This window comes from Lygodium microphyllum, chromosome 2 (genome assembly GCF_053477565.2).
Source record: "Lygodium microphyllum isolate KBCC chromosome 2, Lygodium_microphyllum_v1.1.10, whole genome shotgun sequence".
NCBI lineage: Eukaryota > Viridiplantae > Streptophyta > Polypodiopsida > Schizaeales > Lygodiaceae > Lygodium > Lygodium microphyllum.
Genome location: NC_141136.1, coordinates 55900054 through 55919833, shown reverse-complemented (window position 1 = coordinate 55919833; position 19780 = coordinate 55900054). Strand labels below are relative to the sequence as shown.

General features: G+C 41.7%; 1 protein-coding gene across 5 annotated transcripts in view; it reads right to left on the bottom strand.

Annotated features, from left to right (window-relative positions):
* Window positions 1–19780, bottom strand: part of FIP37 (FKBP12 interacting protein 37) — a 206356-nt gene that overhangs the window by 24622 nt on the left and 161954 nt on the right. For 4 of the 5 annotated variants that reach the window (XM_087693729.1, XM_087693724.1, XM_087693740.1 and 1 more), the window contains one exon: window positions 13997–14066. In XM_087693729.1, the coding sequence (XP_087549855.1) occupies window positions 13997–14066 (70 nt within the window). Of the gene's footprint in view, window positions 1–13996; window positions 14067–18173; window positions 18653–19780 lie in introns of those variants that run through there. The other variant, XM_087693749.1, reaches the window with a different exon arrangement.

The following is a 19780-nucleotide window of genomic DNA, read 5'->3' as shown; positions in this document are numbered from 1 at the left end:
GCAGATGTAGTTAGATTGATATGACACGAATGTACTCAGAATGACATGAATGCAAACCTGGGTGAATGTATTGATGCACTGGCTTGTGGACTAGGCAATGATGCATTGACTTTGATTTTGATCGTGTCCTGGAGTATGCAGTAATGCACTGAATGGGGCTGCAATTTGTATTTCTGCAGTGACTGTAAACAGTGTGAAGGCGTTTGGGCTCGTAAAAGATTACTGGGCTTGCAAAAATTTAGTGAGGGGTTAGGGAAACCCTGGAAATTTGCAAGAATCACAAAAATTGCTCCGATTTGACAGTACAAAGTACAAGCTGAGGGGCTTTGCACACAATGTGTGAGAGATGGATAATGTTGACAAATGCAAGCATCAAACCGTGGTAAATGAATATTTGGGAGACGAATCTAATGAAGAACTAACACAACGGTCCATGGAAGCAATGTTCAACACCCCTTGTAAGAACACACGGTACAAGACGTATGGCCGTAGCGTCCGTGATTGAACCGCCTCCCCAACATCTGACAAGCATTGAAAGACCTCACGCACCACGAATGAAAAAAAAGACGAAGAAATTCATCTCAAGATTTGCTCTGAACTACGAATTATGAGACAAGAATTGGAGAAAGAAATACAAGAGCAGGTCAAAGCCAAACTGATAGTAAATCAGAGGGCAGAAATGCAAGTCATGCAGATAAAGATTAAGAATGACTTATAGGCACAAATGATGTCCGAAATACACACACTGAAACTGGAATGCTGAAAGTGCTAGATGCCTACAAATCTGAAATCTTAGAACTGGGGGAAGAATTGAATACATTTAATAAAAAAAGAAATGAACGTGCAAGAAGAACTACAAAAAGAGAAAGAGGCTTTGAAGGCATGTGAAAGGGAGGTTCACTCATGGGCACAAGTGGCAAAGACAACACAGAAGCATATAGAAGAAGCCAACCCATGGATTGAGGTAGTAAAAAAGAATAAGAGAACATCAGTGAACAAGACTGAAGTAATGAATGCTACCTTGGAAGAATAGGCTAGGAGATAGGCTAGGGTTTTACATGTATGGGTAGTAGGATGGGAGGAGAAGAGCAGCCCACAGGAAGATGCCAAGACACTTGCTAACAAAATTGGGGCTTCAGACGTACATGTCGTCAATGCTTGGAAAGTGGGGAAAGAGGACTCTAAGTCCAAGGCTCTAATTCTTTGCTTTCCGGACATAGAGAAAAAAAGGCCTTCCTCTCCAAGAGGAGAGCCCTCAAGGATGAGAAGACTTATTTGGATGAGGACCTTACCCCAGCACAAATAGTGCATCGCAGAGAACACATGCCCAAGGTATTGGAGGCTCGCAAAGAGGGAAGTGGACTGTTTATAGGGATGGAGGAGTCATCATCACTGACAAAAGGACTTCATGACAGTAGGAGGCCTATGAGACACTTCAGATGTCAATATGGAATTGTAATGGAGCCCTACCCTTAGATGCTAGTTACTTTGAAGATAGCTTCCGAGACATAGATATAGCAATGTACGCAGAAACACACCAATGTAATGGTAGCCAACTACTAGATGTGTAGGGATATAGATGGGAAAGTGCATTTCGTCCAGCAACTAGAAAACCAGGAAGCACTAGGGGTTCTTGAAGTATGGCCATACTATATCGGGAAGACCTCAAAGGGATAGTGAAAGTAATGAAAAGAGATGATAATGCACGATATTTATGCATTAGGATACATGCAAGAAGACCACGGGATATATTCATCGCAATATGCTACTTTCCTCCTCCAAATTCTATCTATGCCACACGAGATGGATCTCCCTTAGATGTACTTTATGAGGATATCATGAGATATACTAGCATTGGGGACATATTATTAGTAGGAGATTTCAATGCACACACTAGAGATAGATAGAGTGACTTTTATATGCATGATAATGCCATGATCAAAGAGATCGACATAGATGAAATAGGCCTACATAGGAGAGCCCAAGATAAAGAAGTGAGTACCTATGGGACATACCTATTGACTTTGGGAAGTGCACATAGACTAGCCATCTTTAATGGTCTGCCACAATGGCTAGGATTTGACAATTTGACATGTCCGAATCGCAGAGGGGCAAGTACTGTCGACTACTTGAAAGGCTCACCAGCATTGATACCAGTCATCCAAAACTTTAAGATATCTAAGAGACCAATTGACATAGCAATAGATCATGCTATTTTGACATTCATACTCTCTTGTGTGCATATGAAACATGAAACACCATGCCTCCCTAAACATCCCAAATACTACTTTACAAAAGACACCTCACACATCTACAGTGATTCTCTGCAGACTAGTTTATATACATTGGACTTGAGTAGATCGTTGGAAGAATGTACAAGGGATTGAGGAGAGGCCATACATGGATCAGCCATGTATGCATTCCCACACACCTTGCCCCGGTGTAGACCCACATGATCTACTGCTCCCCAAAATAGCTGGTATGATAATGAGTGTAGAGTCACCCGAGCTCGCTTACAGAGAGAAATGGAGCTAGGGACTCAGACACATTGCTAAGCAAAGGCATTCTTCAAACCCCTTGTGCGGAAGAAGAAATGAGACTACTTAGCAAAAGCACAAGCAAAGATATATCAGCTATTTTTGGGATGGTATAGCAAGAGCGCATGAAAGATGCTTCATGAAAGACACCCCCCCATACAGATTACATCACCAGATGCTTGACTTGACTATGGGAGACAGCTGTATAACCTGCCAGGACTGCCACCTATGTAGCCCCCACAAGCTTGTAGGCCAACACAATGCTCTTTCTTCACATGGAAAATGGTTAGGGATGCAATTTATAGATTACAAAATGGGAGGGCACAGGATGAGGATGGACTAGTAGCAGAACATTTCTCACATGCTTGTGACATATTAGCACATATGTTCAATAGAGCAGTATGTGAAGGTTTCCCTATGAGTTGGGCAAACAATACTATAATTCCGCTATTTAAAAGTGGTGATCCCCTGATTCCTAGCAACTACAGGACTATCATGATCGGCCATACTTTGGCCAAGATTTATGGATCTATATTCGAGCATGAACTCAATGCGTGGGCTGAAATGCAAGGCAAGAGAGCACAAGGACAGGCAGGTTCCAGACGAGGATATAACACGCTGGACAATATTCTCACACTTAGAGCCATTGTTGAGCAGGGTTGAGCCCGAGACAAGAGGATCTATTGTTGCTTTGTAGACTTTCACAAAGCTTTTGATACATTGCCTCGTACACGCATCATACAGATATTGCAGGACATTGGAGTACCAGAGGGTATTTGATGGGGTGTCTATGCATTATATGAGGCAATCACAGGTCATGTACGAGCACATGTGGGGCTATCAGAGAGGATTGATAGTACCATAGGCATTAAACAAGGATCTCCATTTTCACAGAGGATTGACAGTACCATAGCAGTAAAACAAGGATGTTTGGGCTATACATAGATAAAGTGTCTGATTACATAGACTGAGGAGGAGGAACTCGAGCCAGCTTGGCAACGGTGCTGATACCGATATTACTATATGCAGATGATATTGTTCTCATTTCAGATTCACCGAAGGGATTGTAGTGTCATCTAGATGATTTGCACATCTTCTGTAGAGATAAAGACCTCACAATGAACCTTGGAAAGACCAAAACCATGGTTTTTAATACTTCAGCAGCATGGGTGACTAGATATATGTACCAGTTCACATTTGGGGGAGACATACTAGAGCATGTAAGGGAATATGTCTATTTGGGAGTCACCTTCTTTGGCCCACGTTTTTCGTTGAGAGGGGCTTTAGAGGCATGTCCAGCACGTGGATACACACCACTAGGGGCACTCGAGAGTCAATGTGCTCACATAAAGTTCCAGGAGCCCCGCACCAAACTCTGGCTCTTTGACACCCTAGTCACACCTACATTACTATATGGAGCAGAGGTATGGGATTGCAGCTTGTACCACAAGCGTCTTAGCCCACTCACTGATCAGATTGGAGTAGAGAGGGATTATTATGATGGTTGGGATTGCATGGAAAGGCCATTGATCATGATGATAGCACGCATGATTAGGACTAAGCCCTTCACCCCACTTTCCATTGTCAGAGCAGAGCTAGAAGCAATACCTATAGTTACAAAGACACTCTTCGAGGCAATCCCCTTTTGCAACAGACTATGGGAACTTCCACGATGATACTATAGATTGGCACTAACCTCATCTAAACAACTAGCAGCAGGAGGCGAGAAGAACTGTTGGTTTTCATAGATGGCTATTTGGATTAGCCTACATGGTTTCGTCTTCCACCTTTGGATTATAGCCTTGACTGCCCTACACTTTCTCTCAGCCGATCAGAGTTAAACTAAGTGATCGAAGCTGATATCTTGAGGATTGAGACAGCAAGGACATGGATCCATCCACCACTCCCTCTAGAATCGAGGATGGAGTTCTACAGGACTCATTTCTTGTCTCTCTAATGATGGTTTCACTATTGAGCCAACATATATGGACACCCATCTCTCCCATAGTGTATGGGTTGCTATTCGACAGATTCACACATCCTCACATAGGCTTCAGATAGGCAAGTCAGATGGACAAATACCCTAGCAGAGGATAGGACTTGCGAGCTTTATGCTTGAGAGCTGAGATGGAGGAGCACAACATATGCATATGCACAGTATAATATAACATACGAGGACAGTACCACTATCTCTTTTGTGATGGATTTGGACCCCTTCGTCGTGTCATGGAGTACGAGGACCAGAGATGCCTAGGTCTTTTTCTCCTGGAGCTCAAGAGGCGCCGAACTGTATTATTGCAAGACAGGAGGCCAGTAGAGACCAGCCTTCCTTCCATGGATGGGTAGTAAATCCCTGATTACAACTAAATTACAGCAACAAACAAATGCAAATCTGAAAATACAAATTTACCTACTGATCTTGGACAATGCACACCCGATTGGCCCCAAAATTAGCGCCCCTTTCGGTATTTCTTTAGCTTTTTTGAAGAATAAGTTGATTCACAATGGGATTCTCCCAACCCCTTTCAGTATTCCAACTCCCCTTGCTGTGATGAATCACTAGCAAGTCTTTAATCCAATTTGCCCCTTGATTCAAGCAATCAATTGGCCTTCACCCGCTTTGATGGACATGGAAAATGCCCCAAATTCAACTATTTGCTGGTGCTTCCACTTGAATAGCCTAAAAACAGCTTCAGCCCTGTTCAATCCAAGTCTTGGAGCTTCCAATTTTTGGCACGATTCTCGAGGCTGCTACTGAACCATAATTTCTGCTGCATAATAGGGTTTACAGCAAAAAAATCTGAAATTTCTCAGCCTCCAAGGGTCCAAATGCTGAGATCCTCACAACAAGGCTGTGAAATGGCTGGGAGATGAGAGGGAAAGCTGTAGAGAGAGAAAATTCAGAGTTTTGCCGCGAAGAATGACTGAAAATCAGTCCAAATGCAGCCGCTACCCTGGCACAACAACTTGTAGATGCAAAGAATTGAAGAAAATCAATCATTTACAGCTGCTGGCCTGTCTCAACAGCCTGTAGATGCTGCCTCCTGCTGTTGATTGGTCTTCTCCTGCCCTTGGCAACCTCAGAAGGTTCTCCAATGGCTGCAAATCAGACCAGCAGTGTCCTCTCCCTCTCTCTTTCAGGCTGAATTTATAGAAATGCTTCTCTCCAGCCTCTAAAGACGTTTCTTAGTCTTGCATGGGCATTTTTGACAAGTGGCAGCCTTCCCAAATGGTTTTTCAACATTTTTATAATTAAATATTAATTTCCAGTCTTTAAATACTGAAAATTAATCTAATAATTATTTTGGTACCCTGAAAAACAATCTGACTGGCCAATAATTAAATTGGCTGGGCAACTTCCATTCCCGAGTGTCTCTGTGCCATCTTTGACCATCACATGATTAAACGCCAAATGGATGACCTAGCCCAACAACTGGCACCACATACCACCAAGTACCTATGGGACATAACTTACAGCAACTTTTGTCTTTGACATCCTGTGATTTCTTGGAGTCCCGGGCTCATAAATTTACTTCAACCCGAGTTGCACCTCACATATGTAACATTTATTTAATCATGTGATTAAAAATTAATCCACATGCTAGGTGAGGTTTCAAAAATACATGTCCTTATGACAACCCTTCCCCTTGAAATCCTTGCAATCGTCCTCGATTGCACTGCCCAAATGTATCAAAAGCAAAGTACTACACTGGAATTTCCATAGAGTATCCTAGTCAACACAACATTGCGCACTGCTGTTCAACCATTCCTATGCCCAACATACGCTAAAAACTACCAACCAACATAGCATAGCATAAGACTCAAAGAATTTCAAAAACATTGCAAGATTGTCATATGAGATGTCTATTTCTCATGAGCTCAACTCATCTGGCAAAACCAAACCATAGCATAGCATAACCAAGCATAAACCATGGCTAAAACATCAATGGCATCATAACATATGTTGTTATCCATGTAACTAGATGTAAACCATTGAAAATTGAGAATAATCTGATCATAAACTGATCACTTGCTGATCTGAGAACTGATCACAAACTGCTACAAATGTGACTCTAAACTGATCACAAACACATTGCAAAAACTGACCAGCAATCAGTGCAAAAATTGATGTACAATTGATCCAAAAAGTGACCATAAATGCTTCTCAAGCTAATCAAAAACTGAGCTAAAACTAATCAAAATTTTTGTCTCAAAATTCAAGCAAAATTCATGCTAAATTGATCATAAGCCGATACAAAACTATAGTTTCAATGCCCAGGTGAAACTCATACTCATTTGCATATATCTCACAGTGACTAGTACACTAAGTAGTGATCTCATGGCAAACACACTGTCAGTGCAGTACCTGGGAAGCATGCTAAATACATCCCAAATCCACTATATACGAGAGCTGTCCATAACTGGAGGAGGGAAAGTGCTACCTCCCCCTTGAGCATCAGGCAATACTCCAAACCCTTGCTCTGTTGAACCTAACGGAGCCCGAACTAAAGTCGGCTCTAACTGAAAGGCATCTAGGTAAAGCTGCAAGAACTGAGGATAGTCTGCAAAGTTATCCTCTTCCATCCATTTGGCATCCATTGCTGAATAATTCTCACATTTCACCAAGTATCTCCTGGAAACTTTACCTTTGGCATTTCTTTTCTTATGTGTTAAAATCTGCTCACATACCATAATTTCATCTAGCTCCTCAACCTCCTGCTGAATTTCAGCAAACATATTCTCAAGCACATCACCATGAAAAGACCTCAACAAACTAACATGAAAGACATTATATATCCACCAATGTGGAGGTAATTTCAGCCGATATCCCACATGGCTGATCTTCTCCAACACTTGGAAGGCCTCATAGTAACTCATAACTCAACTTCAGATAAAATCTTTCTCTTCCTTTCATCTTTTTCAGCCTTGCCTTTTCAAAACGCAGCAATACATAATCACCCTCTGCAAATTGCAAAGCACGTCTATGTCGATCAGCTGCCCTCTCTTGCTTTCCTTACGATCTCTAAAGTGCATATTTTATCTTTGCATAGGCTACATCCAAGTTTTCCACATAATGATCAGCCTCAAAGATCTTATCCTTAATTTGCAGGATAGGTGGCACCTTCTTGCCACCCTCAACCACCTCAAATGGAGCTTTGCCCGTAGAACTATGCACTATGTTCTTGTAGGTAAACTCAACCAAGGGCAAATACTACTCCCACTAACCATCTATCTGCGGATGGAAGAATGATGAGAATTTCAGCATGGTACCCATATTCTCAAACAAGCCCTTTCAAAATAAACTGGTCATCTGAGGGTCTCTATCACTAATGATCAACTCTGACATACCATGATACTCAAAGATGTGCTGCAAAAACAATCATGCCTTATGGTCACCCTTCATTTTCTTCCTCACCGAAATGAAATGGGCTTGTTTGCTAAACTTGCAAATGATGGTTTATATCCCATCATTCCTTGTAGGTGTCTTATGAAGCTCAAAAATAAAGTCCATTGCCTTGGCTCATGCCTCAGAGCTCACCAATAGAAGAAATGCTCCACTACCTTGACTGTGGCATCAATACCTCTGTGTCTTGCATACAGAGAAGTATGACTTTCAGTGATAACTCTAGGCCTTAACTGCTTTGTGACACAGTTATCTATGCATCATCAAAAATCTATCTCTTACACAAAGTGTCCATGCCTTTGGCCATTGCAAAACTGATCATAAACATTAGCAAAGTCCGAATCAGCAACATATTGCTCTTTCATGGCCGAACCATGAAACCAACCTTCCTTCCATGGATGGGTGGTAAATCCCTGATTACAACTAAATTACAGCAACAAACAATTAATTCAAATCTGAAAATACAAATATACCTACTGATCTTGGGCAATGCACACCCGAATGGCCCCAAAATTAAGGCGCCTTTCGGTATTTCTTTAGCTTTATTGAAGAATAAGTTGATTCACAATGGGATTCTCCCAATCCCTTTTGAAATTCCAACTCCGCTTGCTGTGATGAATCACTAGCAAGTCTTTAATCCGAACTGCCCCTTGATTCAAACAATCAATTGGCATTCACCCGCTTTGATGAAAATGAAAAATGCCCCAAATTCAATATTTGCTGGTGCCTCCACTTGAATAGCCTAAAACCAGCTTCAGCCCTGTTCCACCCAAGACTTGGAGCTTCCAATTTCTGGCACAATTCTCAAGACTACTACTAAACCCTAATTTCTGCTGCATATTAGGGTTTACAATAGAGAAATCTGAAATTTCTCAGCCTCTAAGAGTCCAAATGCTGAGATCTTCACAACAAGGCAGTGAAATGGCTGGGAGATGAGAGGGAAAGCTGTAGAGAGAGAAAATTCAGAGTTTTCTCGCGAAGAATGACTGAAAATCAGTCAAATGCAGCCGTTACCCTGGCACAACAAATTGTAGATGCAAAGAACTGAAGAAAATCAATCATTTACATCTGCTCCTCTATCTCAACAGTTTGTAGATGTTGCCTTCTGCTGTTGATTGGTCTTCTCCTGCCCTTGGCAACCTCAGAAGGTCCTCCAATGGCTGCAAATTAGACCAGCAACATCCTCTCCCTCTCTCTTGCACGCTGAATTTATAGAAATGCTTCTCTCCAGTCTCTAAAGACGTTTTTCAATCTTACATGGGCATTTTTGACAAGTGACAGCCCTCCCAAATGGTTTTCTAGCATTTTTCATAATTAAATATTAATTTTCAATCTTTAAATACTAAAAATTAATCTAATAATTATTTTGGTACCCTGAAAAACAAACTGACTGGCCAATAATTAAATTGGCTAGGTAACTTCCATTCCCGAGCATCTCTGTGCCATCTTTGAGCATCAGATTGGCATTAGGTACCATTAAACGCCACTTCTCTAGTGTCACCACAACTGATACTTATGGCCAAATGGATAACTTAGACCCAACTGGCACCACATGCCACCAAGTACACGTGCACCATAACTTACAGCAACTTTTTCCTTTGACATCCTGTGATTTCTTCGGGTCCCGGGCTCATAAATTTACTTTCACCCCAGTTGCACCTCACATGTGCAACATTTACTTAATCATGTGATTAAAAATTAATCCACATATTAAGTGAGGTTTGAAAAATACATGTCCTCATCACATCAGCTCACCCAGAGGGATACACATAGAGAGCAATGATAAACTTATTCTACAAAGCCAACCCTACTAACACTACCAGCCTAGCAGAGACAGAGCCACCCCGCCAAACACCTTACAGGCCACACCGTGGAGTCACATTAGATAGATCAATTTCTCTTCCTCGAGCACGATGACCCCGTCTACCAAGAGCACGTCCGAGGAGGCCACACCACAACCGGATTAGAGCCATTATCACGAGACATCAAAGACTCACCACCAGGCATATCAGTGAAGCAACTAGGGATCGCATCATAGCTGAGATCATGTGCAGATCTTCATAGCTGAGATCATGTGCAAATCTTGAGATTAGCTACAACCCATAGTCTCCACCACACTTTTGTACATGGTTCTATTAGATGGTTCAACCCTAGTATAGTCCCATTGTATAGTTATTTTCAATATTGTTTGATAGGCCACCCATTTATTTGCAATGTTATCTTTACATTACTAATGAGATGACATTAGAGATGGATGTACTCTGTATTTTGTCTCATAGGCCACATTGGCCTTAGATAACGTTAATCTCTCTCTCTCTCTCTCTCTCTCTCTCTCTCTCTCTCTCTCTCTCTCTCTCTCTCTCTCTCTCTCTCTCTCTCTCTCCGTAAAAGATAATTATACTAATTACGAAAAAAAGGTACAAGTTTACATGATTACAAGATATACGATGGCTCTAGGCCATCATGTGTAAAATCTCTCTCTCTCTCTCTCTCTCTCTCTCTCTCTCTCTCTCTCTCTCTCTCTCTCTCTCTCTCTTCGTAAAAGATAATTGTATTGATTACGAAAAAAGGGTACAAGTTTACATGATTACAAGATACACGATGGCTCTAAGCCATCATGTGTAAAACCTCTCTCTCTCTCTCTCTCTCTCTCTCTCTCTCTCTCTCTCTCTCTAAAGCAGTAAACGACAAAAGGATTACAAAAAGTCATGGTAAAGACGCAGAGCAAATTGCCATATGCCAAGGAAGTAAGTCCTCCCGAGGAAATCTCTCTCTCTCTCTCTCTCTCTCTCTCTCTCTCTCTCTCTCTCTCTCTCTCTCTCTCTCTCTCTCTCTCTCTCTCTCTCTCTCTCTCTCTCTCTCTCTCTCTCTCTCTCTCTCTCTCTCTCTCTCTCTCTATATATATATATATATATTTATATATATATATATATATATGTGTGTGTGTGTGTGTGTGTGTGTGTGTGTGTGTGTGTGTGTGTGTGTGCCATTGCAATTGTTGAACATCGCATCTCCACTACACACCCACCACTACAAACTAGTATCAAAGCCAAAGGCCATCCTAAAGCCCAGTCCAAGCCATGCCAACAGCAATTTGTCGATCTAATTCAAGCTTGCACAGGCGCAAGTCACAACAAGTCACAAGTTACAAGGCAGGCAGGTAACAATCCTTGTGTCAGCCATAGCCAATGTAGATCGTGTGCAAGTAGATAGTCAAGCAAGAGGTCGACACAGGTGTTGTACATGTTACGAGGCAGTTCTGCGCAAGCTACGGTGCAGTTCCACAAAGGCTATGGAGCAATCAAGCTAGGTAAGCATAGGTCATGTGCAACCGTCAACCCGTTGACACTCAACTTTTCTTTTTTTTAAAGGAAATCACGTTTTTTTATAGAAGGGATTTGTCCTTGGTTAAAGTATGTAAGCTATCATGCGTCTACAAGCACAATTTGACAAATCTGAAGATTGGGCATGCATTTACTCCCACAAATTAGGGCTTTTGCAGTATGCTTGAAGATTTAACTCAGCTGAGTAAACTTTCTTGAATTTGCGCACTCTCGAGTCTCAGAAGTTGAGGCTTTTCATGTAATTGTGGTAATTGCAATGGGATAGGTATAATTTCTTGAAATCTTGACACATTGGACCCTCCACGATTTGGGACTCTTGCAAAATATTCAAATTTTGGGTCAAATTTGGTCTTGGTATGTACTTGCACAATTTCTATGCCAATTGAGTACATTGGACCCTCCACAAATTTGGGGCCTTAGCAAAATTTGTGAAATTTCGGCAAAATTGGCTCGTGCAATCTTCTTGGGAGTTATGTTTGATGTAATTTCAACAGTTCAAGCACAAAAATTTTGAGGCTTTTGACCATGCGAGTCAATTTTGTGCCTGTGGATGCATTTGGAGCAGAAATTGCAGCTAAAATTTGGAGAGTTATCGTGAAATTGATGTACTAGCTCGTGGCATGGCTGCAATTGCTTGTGGTGTGCTGTAGCACACATTTTATGCCTCTAAAAATTGATTTGAAGATGTGAAGTTTCTACAATTGCTTGTTTTTTCATTGCCGGTTGGTACTTGCTTTGTAGCTTGGTCATTTGTGTGACATTTGGGTTCACGTTTGTTGACTTTTGAGTCACCTTTTGAGCTGTAAACCACGGCTGGCAGCAATAATAGCAGCAATCTTTTGCACATTAAGAAGCTTCAATGTGCACACAACTTTGCTATATAGCAGAAGCAGTGCTATAATGTCTTGATGCAAAAGACAAAGATAAAGCCCATAAAGACAAAAGGGGTAAAACCAGCAACCATGGATCTAGATGAGTGGGATGAGTTGCATGAGCTTGTACGCTCTACCATAGAACTTTCAGTGTTAGATACCTTGCTCTTCAACATAGAGAAATTGAAATCTACCTATGATATGTGGCAAAGACTTGAGAAGTTATATGCTTAGAAAAGTGCAGCAATTAAGGTTTATTGGTTGAGAAAATTGATGGATCTTCATATGAACGAAGGTACGACCATGTCTATACATTTGAGTGAGCTTAACTCTATTTTCAGGCAGCCAAAGGCAACCAAACACCAACTCACATGAGGATACATAGCACTGGCCACAATGAAGAGACGATGCCACCAAGCACACTTCCAAGAGCCTCACACACAAAGATGGCTATTTGACACACTGGTCACACCAACCATGATGTATTCTGCACCTATTTGGACCCCTAGCTTGGCTACCTACCTTTGGACACAGATCAAGAGACCACGAATCATAATTCTCTCACAGATGATCCACAACAAACCATCAATACCACGTGACATTATTAGAGCTGAGTTTGCTGCACCCCCCATGATGATGGAGGTCCTCTTTCAAACCATGGGCTTCATTCATACATAGACTATGTGACATGCATTCGGAAAGACTACTAGGAAGGTGTTCGAGGTCTCTAGGCAACTAGCTCAAGCAAGAGAGAAGGCTTCATGGTATGCATAGGTCGAGCACTGGCTTACAAGATATGTGATTGACATGGACCATCTCCTCCCCTTTCGATATGATCCTGACTCCGCCTTTATACACCTCTCCCACACAGAGAGGAACTTCGTCATGCGATAGAATCTCTACTAATTCTACATAGAGCACACATGGCTATTACCCGAGCATCCCTTTCCCCCCAAAGATGTCTTACTATAGAGACCACTTCATGAAGACTACATGGATGGCTTCATTGGGAGACCTAGATACCTACATGCATACATGCCACATGAGAGGTGGGTAGCCATTGGCCAACTTAGGGTATCCTCCCACCAGCTTGAGATCAAGGCCAAGAGAGCAACCACATCCCTAGAGCGGAGAGGATGTGCAAATTATGCTAGGAGGAGGTAGAGAATGAGAAGCACTACATTTGCAAATGCAAAGCCTACAGCACAATCCGAGCTAGATACCCCACACTATCTGGAGGAGACACCTCGTTCAAACTAGTTATGTAATCCCCACACCAACACCACATGGGCTAATTTCTAATTGAGATCCAGAGGCTCGGCACATCATGACTACAAGCCGGCACTACGTAAAGAGGGGGGTGCACCTACACACACAACACCTACACAAAAGAGAGTAGAGAAGATCAAAGCAACACACTGCCTGTGGATACAAGGATACCAGACACAGATGATACATTAGAGAGAGATGAGGGAGACCCACCAGCGACATGAGCAGCAACTAATAGAGTTGAGGGCCTAGGCCAGATGCTACCCTCATACTATTTCATCCAAGATGTATGACATACTGTATCCACCGATCCTGACTGGGTGGAACTAGATATATGAGTATCATTCAGCTACAAAGCTAGACATGTACTATATGTATTTTAACCCTCCCTCCCTCCCTTTGTGTGTGTGTGTGTGTGTGTGTGTGTGTGCGCGCGCGCGCGATATATTTACATATATCTATTTTATCTGTACACACGTGCACTCACACACAAATCTTTGATTCAACCTTTCCTTTCAAATTAGAACACTAATTAAAGAGGTGGCAAGAAGTAATAGTCAAAGCTCCCACCTTGATATCCTCTTTTCAATTCAGCATTCAGAGACTTCTGCATTGCCAACTTTGTCCCCAGCTCATGAATCTGCAAAGCACAACACATTTAGGAGCATTTTCTTGAGTACAATTTTACAAATCTTTTTTCAAGTTATTCACAGAAGACATTGCATCTGGCTTTGACAAAATCTTTGCTAGTTATTTCATGCCAATTGCACTTCACTACATAATGAATGAGTAGGCAGCTTAAAGACCAATTTCCCAAGGACTTGTAGGTTTCCAGTTGAGACAAAATAGATGTACCTCAGTTTGGAATAGACTGCATAATGACCAGGACATCTTGAGTTCAATTCCTGCATTCCATGTTATCTTCTAGAAATAGGAATAAATACGCATATTGAACCACAACCACACAAACACACCCCACGGCCCACCTGCCCAAAAGGTGCCAGGGAAAACAAAGGTTGCCAGTTCAGAGATCCACACAGTGGGGAGCCTTGCAACAGCCGACAAGGAGTATGTTTGTGGTATATTAGTGTAGGCATGCCAAAGAAACTCAGGCCCTTGACTTTATGGCAACACTAGGGATACACACCATCCATATAGACCATCTCTGTCGAGACTCACCAATATATGTAAGAAAGCCTCCTGGAAAGCTTATACAAGCTCTCGTGAGTGGCAAGATTGCATGCCATTTGCAGTTTCATTGCAGGGGAGAATTGATGATATTCATTGTTACATACAGATTTTTTGTACAGCTCATTCTCAACATAAAACTATGCTTCTTGTGATCATCAGTGATGTATTTTCAAATCAATGAATGTTTTCCATGTGTACATGCCCACTTTTATGAGACAATGACTTTATTTGGCATAGCAATCATTAGAATCTGTTTCGTATTCTTGCCTTTACGAGTGACACAATGACGTTGCAAATTGTTTTTAGTCTACAAAAATTTATGGCCTGTTGTCAAAACATGTTTAGCACCTTGAGAAACATCAGAATTATTGCAATTTGTTTTTAGTCTACAATACAATTACAGGCTGTGGCCAGAATATGTTTAACATATTGAGAGAGGCAGTCCTTTATAGCTGGAATCTTGGAGGACCAAGAGTGTGCTATCGGTTTCAGTCGTTAAAGCCAAGATCTTTGAGCACCAAGAGTGTGCTTCTTTTTACAAGTTCATGAATGTTTCTTGTACACACATCTCAAGCACTTACCTTAAAATGCAAGAGCCAATCATCTCCATACATATTGCACACACTCACACAAGGACACCAGTTAAAAAGAGCACAGCTAGCTGGCCATTTCACCATGTGGAATGAGCCCAAGCACCCAAACAACTAGTCACGATAGCTCCTTGACCATATCCACTCTACCTATGCTGCCTAGGAAAAACTGACCTGCTTGCCTTAGGAGATTGTGGGCCTGGAGCAGCCTGCTCTTACTGAATCAGGCCCCATACTTGGTGAGAATGCCATGGGCACCTAACAAACCAGACTCTGCTGGGTTTATGCTCAGTTTAACCTTTCTGACACCAAGGCAAGAATGGCCACATGATTGACTTGACCTCTTCATCTCTGCCTTGCAAGCAATTCGGGATGGCTAAAGGCTGCCACCAATTAGCCTAAAGCCAGCCACAAACAGATAGCTTGACTACCATACTTGCTCATCTAAGTCACCACCCAACACGCAGACTACAACAACACAACCAACAAATATTGCATCATTGCACAAAACTAAAATACACCTCCACCACTTCACATCCCTGCACAGAGAGCACAAGAGATAAGAGGCCAAATCAGCCTACAGGAAATATATACATGTGAAACTTGTAAAATTATCATGTTTCCTGAGTAGAGTAGAGAAAACATAAATTTAGAGATCTTGTTTTCTTGAAAAACATGTAGCTAGGAAATGACAAATAGCTGGGAGAAATATAAACTGGGAATCTAACACGCCTGTAGATCTGGCAATACTCAATAGACAAGCATTGTGCTCAGCTATTCAATAGGTGTCAATATCATTTGTATTCTCAAATGATGCCTGTCATGGGATGCAAGATCTGCATCTCCCTATGGCTCTATTGGAGGTAACTCCCCATGTGGATTCACATGTCTATCAGCAATGTGCTATGAAGTATCCAATGTGTTCCCACCTCTGAAAGAGTCTGTAAACCATGCATTGCCCATCATCCCCGATAGCACCTCCCTTGTGACTGAGGTGCTCTTTATGTTAGCACAGCTGAAACAGGATGAGCCAAAACCATGCTGATTTGGAAAGTTCATCGCCCTACATTGTGGTCTCAATCCCTCTCAAAAGAGCCAATGGAGACCCTCTAGTCTCATAGTATACTAAGCACCTGCATATGTAGTGGTTCTCAGTCTCCACCTCAAGGCTGCACAGTTGGCAAATTTGATCCTTAGGGGAAAAGATGTGCTCTATAGCACCATTCTCTATCTTGAACTAGTTAAGGACACGTGAAGCTAACTAACAACACACCATAATCCATGAGAGAGCTGTGACAAAACTATCAAGAAACAAATCCTAAGATGCGCTCAATAGAAAGCCATCTTCGTCCCTAGTGGCAACATGTGTGACCATGTCTTGGCCCTATGTAGCCAGATGATGTCTGTGCTGGAGCCACCCCCTCCTGAGCTCATGATGTTTTAATAGCAAAGCATCTATCACATGCAGAGGATATTTTTGTGCCACTCCTAACCCATGTGAAGCTAGGCTAGGATTTGCATTGAGAAAACAACAAATCTACAAACACAATCAAAACACAATAACTCAAACAAAAATGTGAAAAAACAAAACAGAGAACAAGATAATCAAAAGAAAATGAATGAATCTCTATACAAAGTGCTCAAAGGCAGAGCTGTCAAAACAAGCAATGGGTCTTGTGGGATGGGGCTGAGGGAGGTGCTGAAGCGTGACACCCACCGGAGTCAAACCTCGACTGCTGCAACCACAAGTCAAAGCTGAGCAAAGTGGGTAGTTGGCAAAACAACACATGTAGAAGTGTGGTTGCCAAACTATTACCTCCAAGGGCAGCACAACAGCTGAGCGACTAATCAGGCTACAAAGGCTGCGAACAACAGCTAAGAACAGCAAAACACAGGTGCTGGCTGGTTGTGGATGCCAGGTGCATGCCGATGGCAGCTGGTGACAGAAAAATGCAATAGAAAACCTCCTCCAAAGGACTGGGCGGCAGTTGGAAACAGAGCGCTTGGCTGTACAAGGAAGGTGGAAGCAGTCAATGAACAGCCGGCAACCATTGGAAGGTAAAGACCAAGTGGGGGCTGCTAGAACTGAATGACCAAGATGCCAAGTGACTCGGCATACCATCTATTCATAGATGAGGAACCAAGCAAATTGTGGGAACTTGCCTATCTAACATAGAAACTCCTTGCAGCATTAAAGAGTTTTGGCGTCATTAAATGAGCTAATTAATGTGTAATGTGAAAAGCTCCTTTTCTAGCTTAACAAATTCACTTGTTCAATGGTGCCCTTTGCAAAGGTTGCCTTTCTAGTTGGTCATCAAATAAAATAGCACCAATTCTAAAAAATCAAGCAACTTTATGGTTCCAAGCAATTATATGACCATCATGGTGGCAATGTGCTAGCGAAATTTTATGGATCCATGCTACAGCATGAACCCAACAACTATGCAAAGAGACACTAGCACCAAGCACCTCAATAGGCTAGGTTTGAGACAAGATATTCAACTCTAGATCAACCCTCTACACTTCAAACCATCATTGATGAGGCTCATAGTACGGGGGAGTTTCGGAAACGGGGGGAAACGCAAACGGGAAAAACCGGAGTTTCAGAGTTTCGGCCAGCTTTTGGAAATGGGGAAACGACGTTTCGGATTGTACACAAAAAAAAATACAATAATATGTGGATATGTAAATATATCAATGCCTACAACAACATGTACCCAAATATCATACAAAACTTTGAGTCTTTATGTCATATGATTGAAATCATGATTCATTACACATTTCACGAGTCATGAGTCACGACCCATGAGTAAATATTGAGGAGTCAAGACTGAGGACTCAATGGTTGAAACTTAAGACAGCTTAACACAATCAAGACTCAATTTTCAAAACTTAAGTCAACAAAATGAATTAGAATTTATGACTCATGAATAATCTATGATCTAAAGGGCAATGAAGACTGATATCAAGAACAATGGAACAAGGATCAAGATGCATAATAAGTGGAATCAACATACAATGTAGTAACTATATCATGTCAATAATCTGTCAAAACTCAAAGTCCTGTGAGGCTATAAGTAACAACATCAATGAGCAACTCGCAACTCTAGTATGGACTCTGCACTGCTAAACTAACTCCTGTATATCACAAGTCATGACTCATGACTCATCCAGACTCTAAGGATCTGTGCACCATCTCGTCAGACTTCGAGGACCCTGATCAAGAAGTTGATGAAGCAACCTCATCCTCATTCTCAGACTCTGGCTCTAACTCTGCCTGTGATGCACGACCACGTGTGGCCCTCACTCTAACCCTCCTCTGTGCACAAGTCTCATGCACCAGTGTCGATAGCTCCTAATAGAGCATGAAGTAGATATCCTGCTCCTCCTGTGGTATCTCCAGAATGTCACGCACCTTCTCTATATCAATCTTGTCAACATTCACCTGTAAAGGTGAACGAGACAAAGATATATCATATGAGAGCAAATTCAATATGTTCAATGTTCATACATATCACAATTTACAATGCAACTTTCAAGCAAATTAGCAATGTTCAGTATCAAGGACTCAAGGTTAAAAAGTTAATCATACAAAATACTAATCATTACCAATCTACCTATGAAGCCTGGAGATTACAATGGCGATAAGTTAAAATAAGTTAAAAACTTAGAAGTTACAATAATGATCAATCATCAAGGAGTCGTTAATACCAAATAATTATATATCTAAAAGTTAAACAAAAACTTACTTGTCTTAGGGCAAAAAGCTGTTGCGAAGCAAGCCTTGCCAATTTTATCCATATACTCATATAGAAGCCCCAAAGTACTCCCCTCCATATCAGTGATGCGCAATATAGTGTAAATAGAAGTGAGACTTTTCACCAATGCCTCTGCCTCAACCCAACAACTCTCATTTAAAATATTTCACATAAAAGCAAGAGCCTTTGGAGACTCTCTCACTCCATGTGAGTCATTCTTGGCATACAATGGTCCGTATCAAATTTGGAGAATCTATATCAAACATATGAGCAAATCTAGTGGTGGAGAGCTTCAATAGCTCAAGTGTGCTATTAGCTGAAAATATGCTTGTGACGGATGGCCTCATCTTCAAAAATCTTACCAAGCTTGTTGCCATCTTGAAAATGCCATCCATCCAAGATATTTACCCAATATTTTCAATAAGCAAGTCAAGGCAATGGGATGCCAATGGAGTTCATACTATGCTAGGAAACTCTTCCTCAACTATACTTCCGATACACACACAATTGCTTTCATTATCTATCACCACTTGCACCACATTTTGGACTCCTACGTCCATGATGACCTTGTCGCATATGCTCCCAAATAAAAGCTTTTATGATGGTAAGACCTGAGGCAGAGGTATCGATGGCCTTAATGAACATGGTGTCTTTACATGAAGACACAAAAACATTGTAAACATTCCTTCGGCACATATCTGATCATCCATCGCATAATATTGTGCATCCGTATTTCACCCATGTCTCCTTCAAGGGCTCCAATTGAGCCTCTATGGATGCTTTCTCCTTTCGAAGCTCCCGTGTGTGTAATGCAT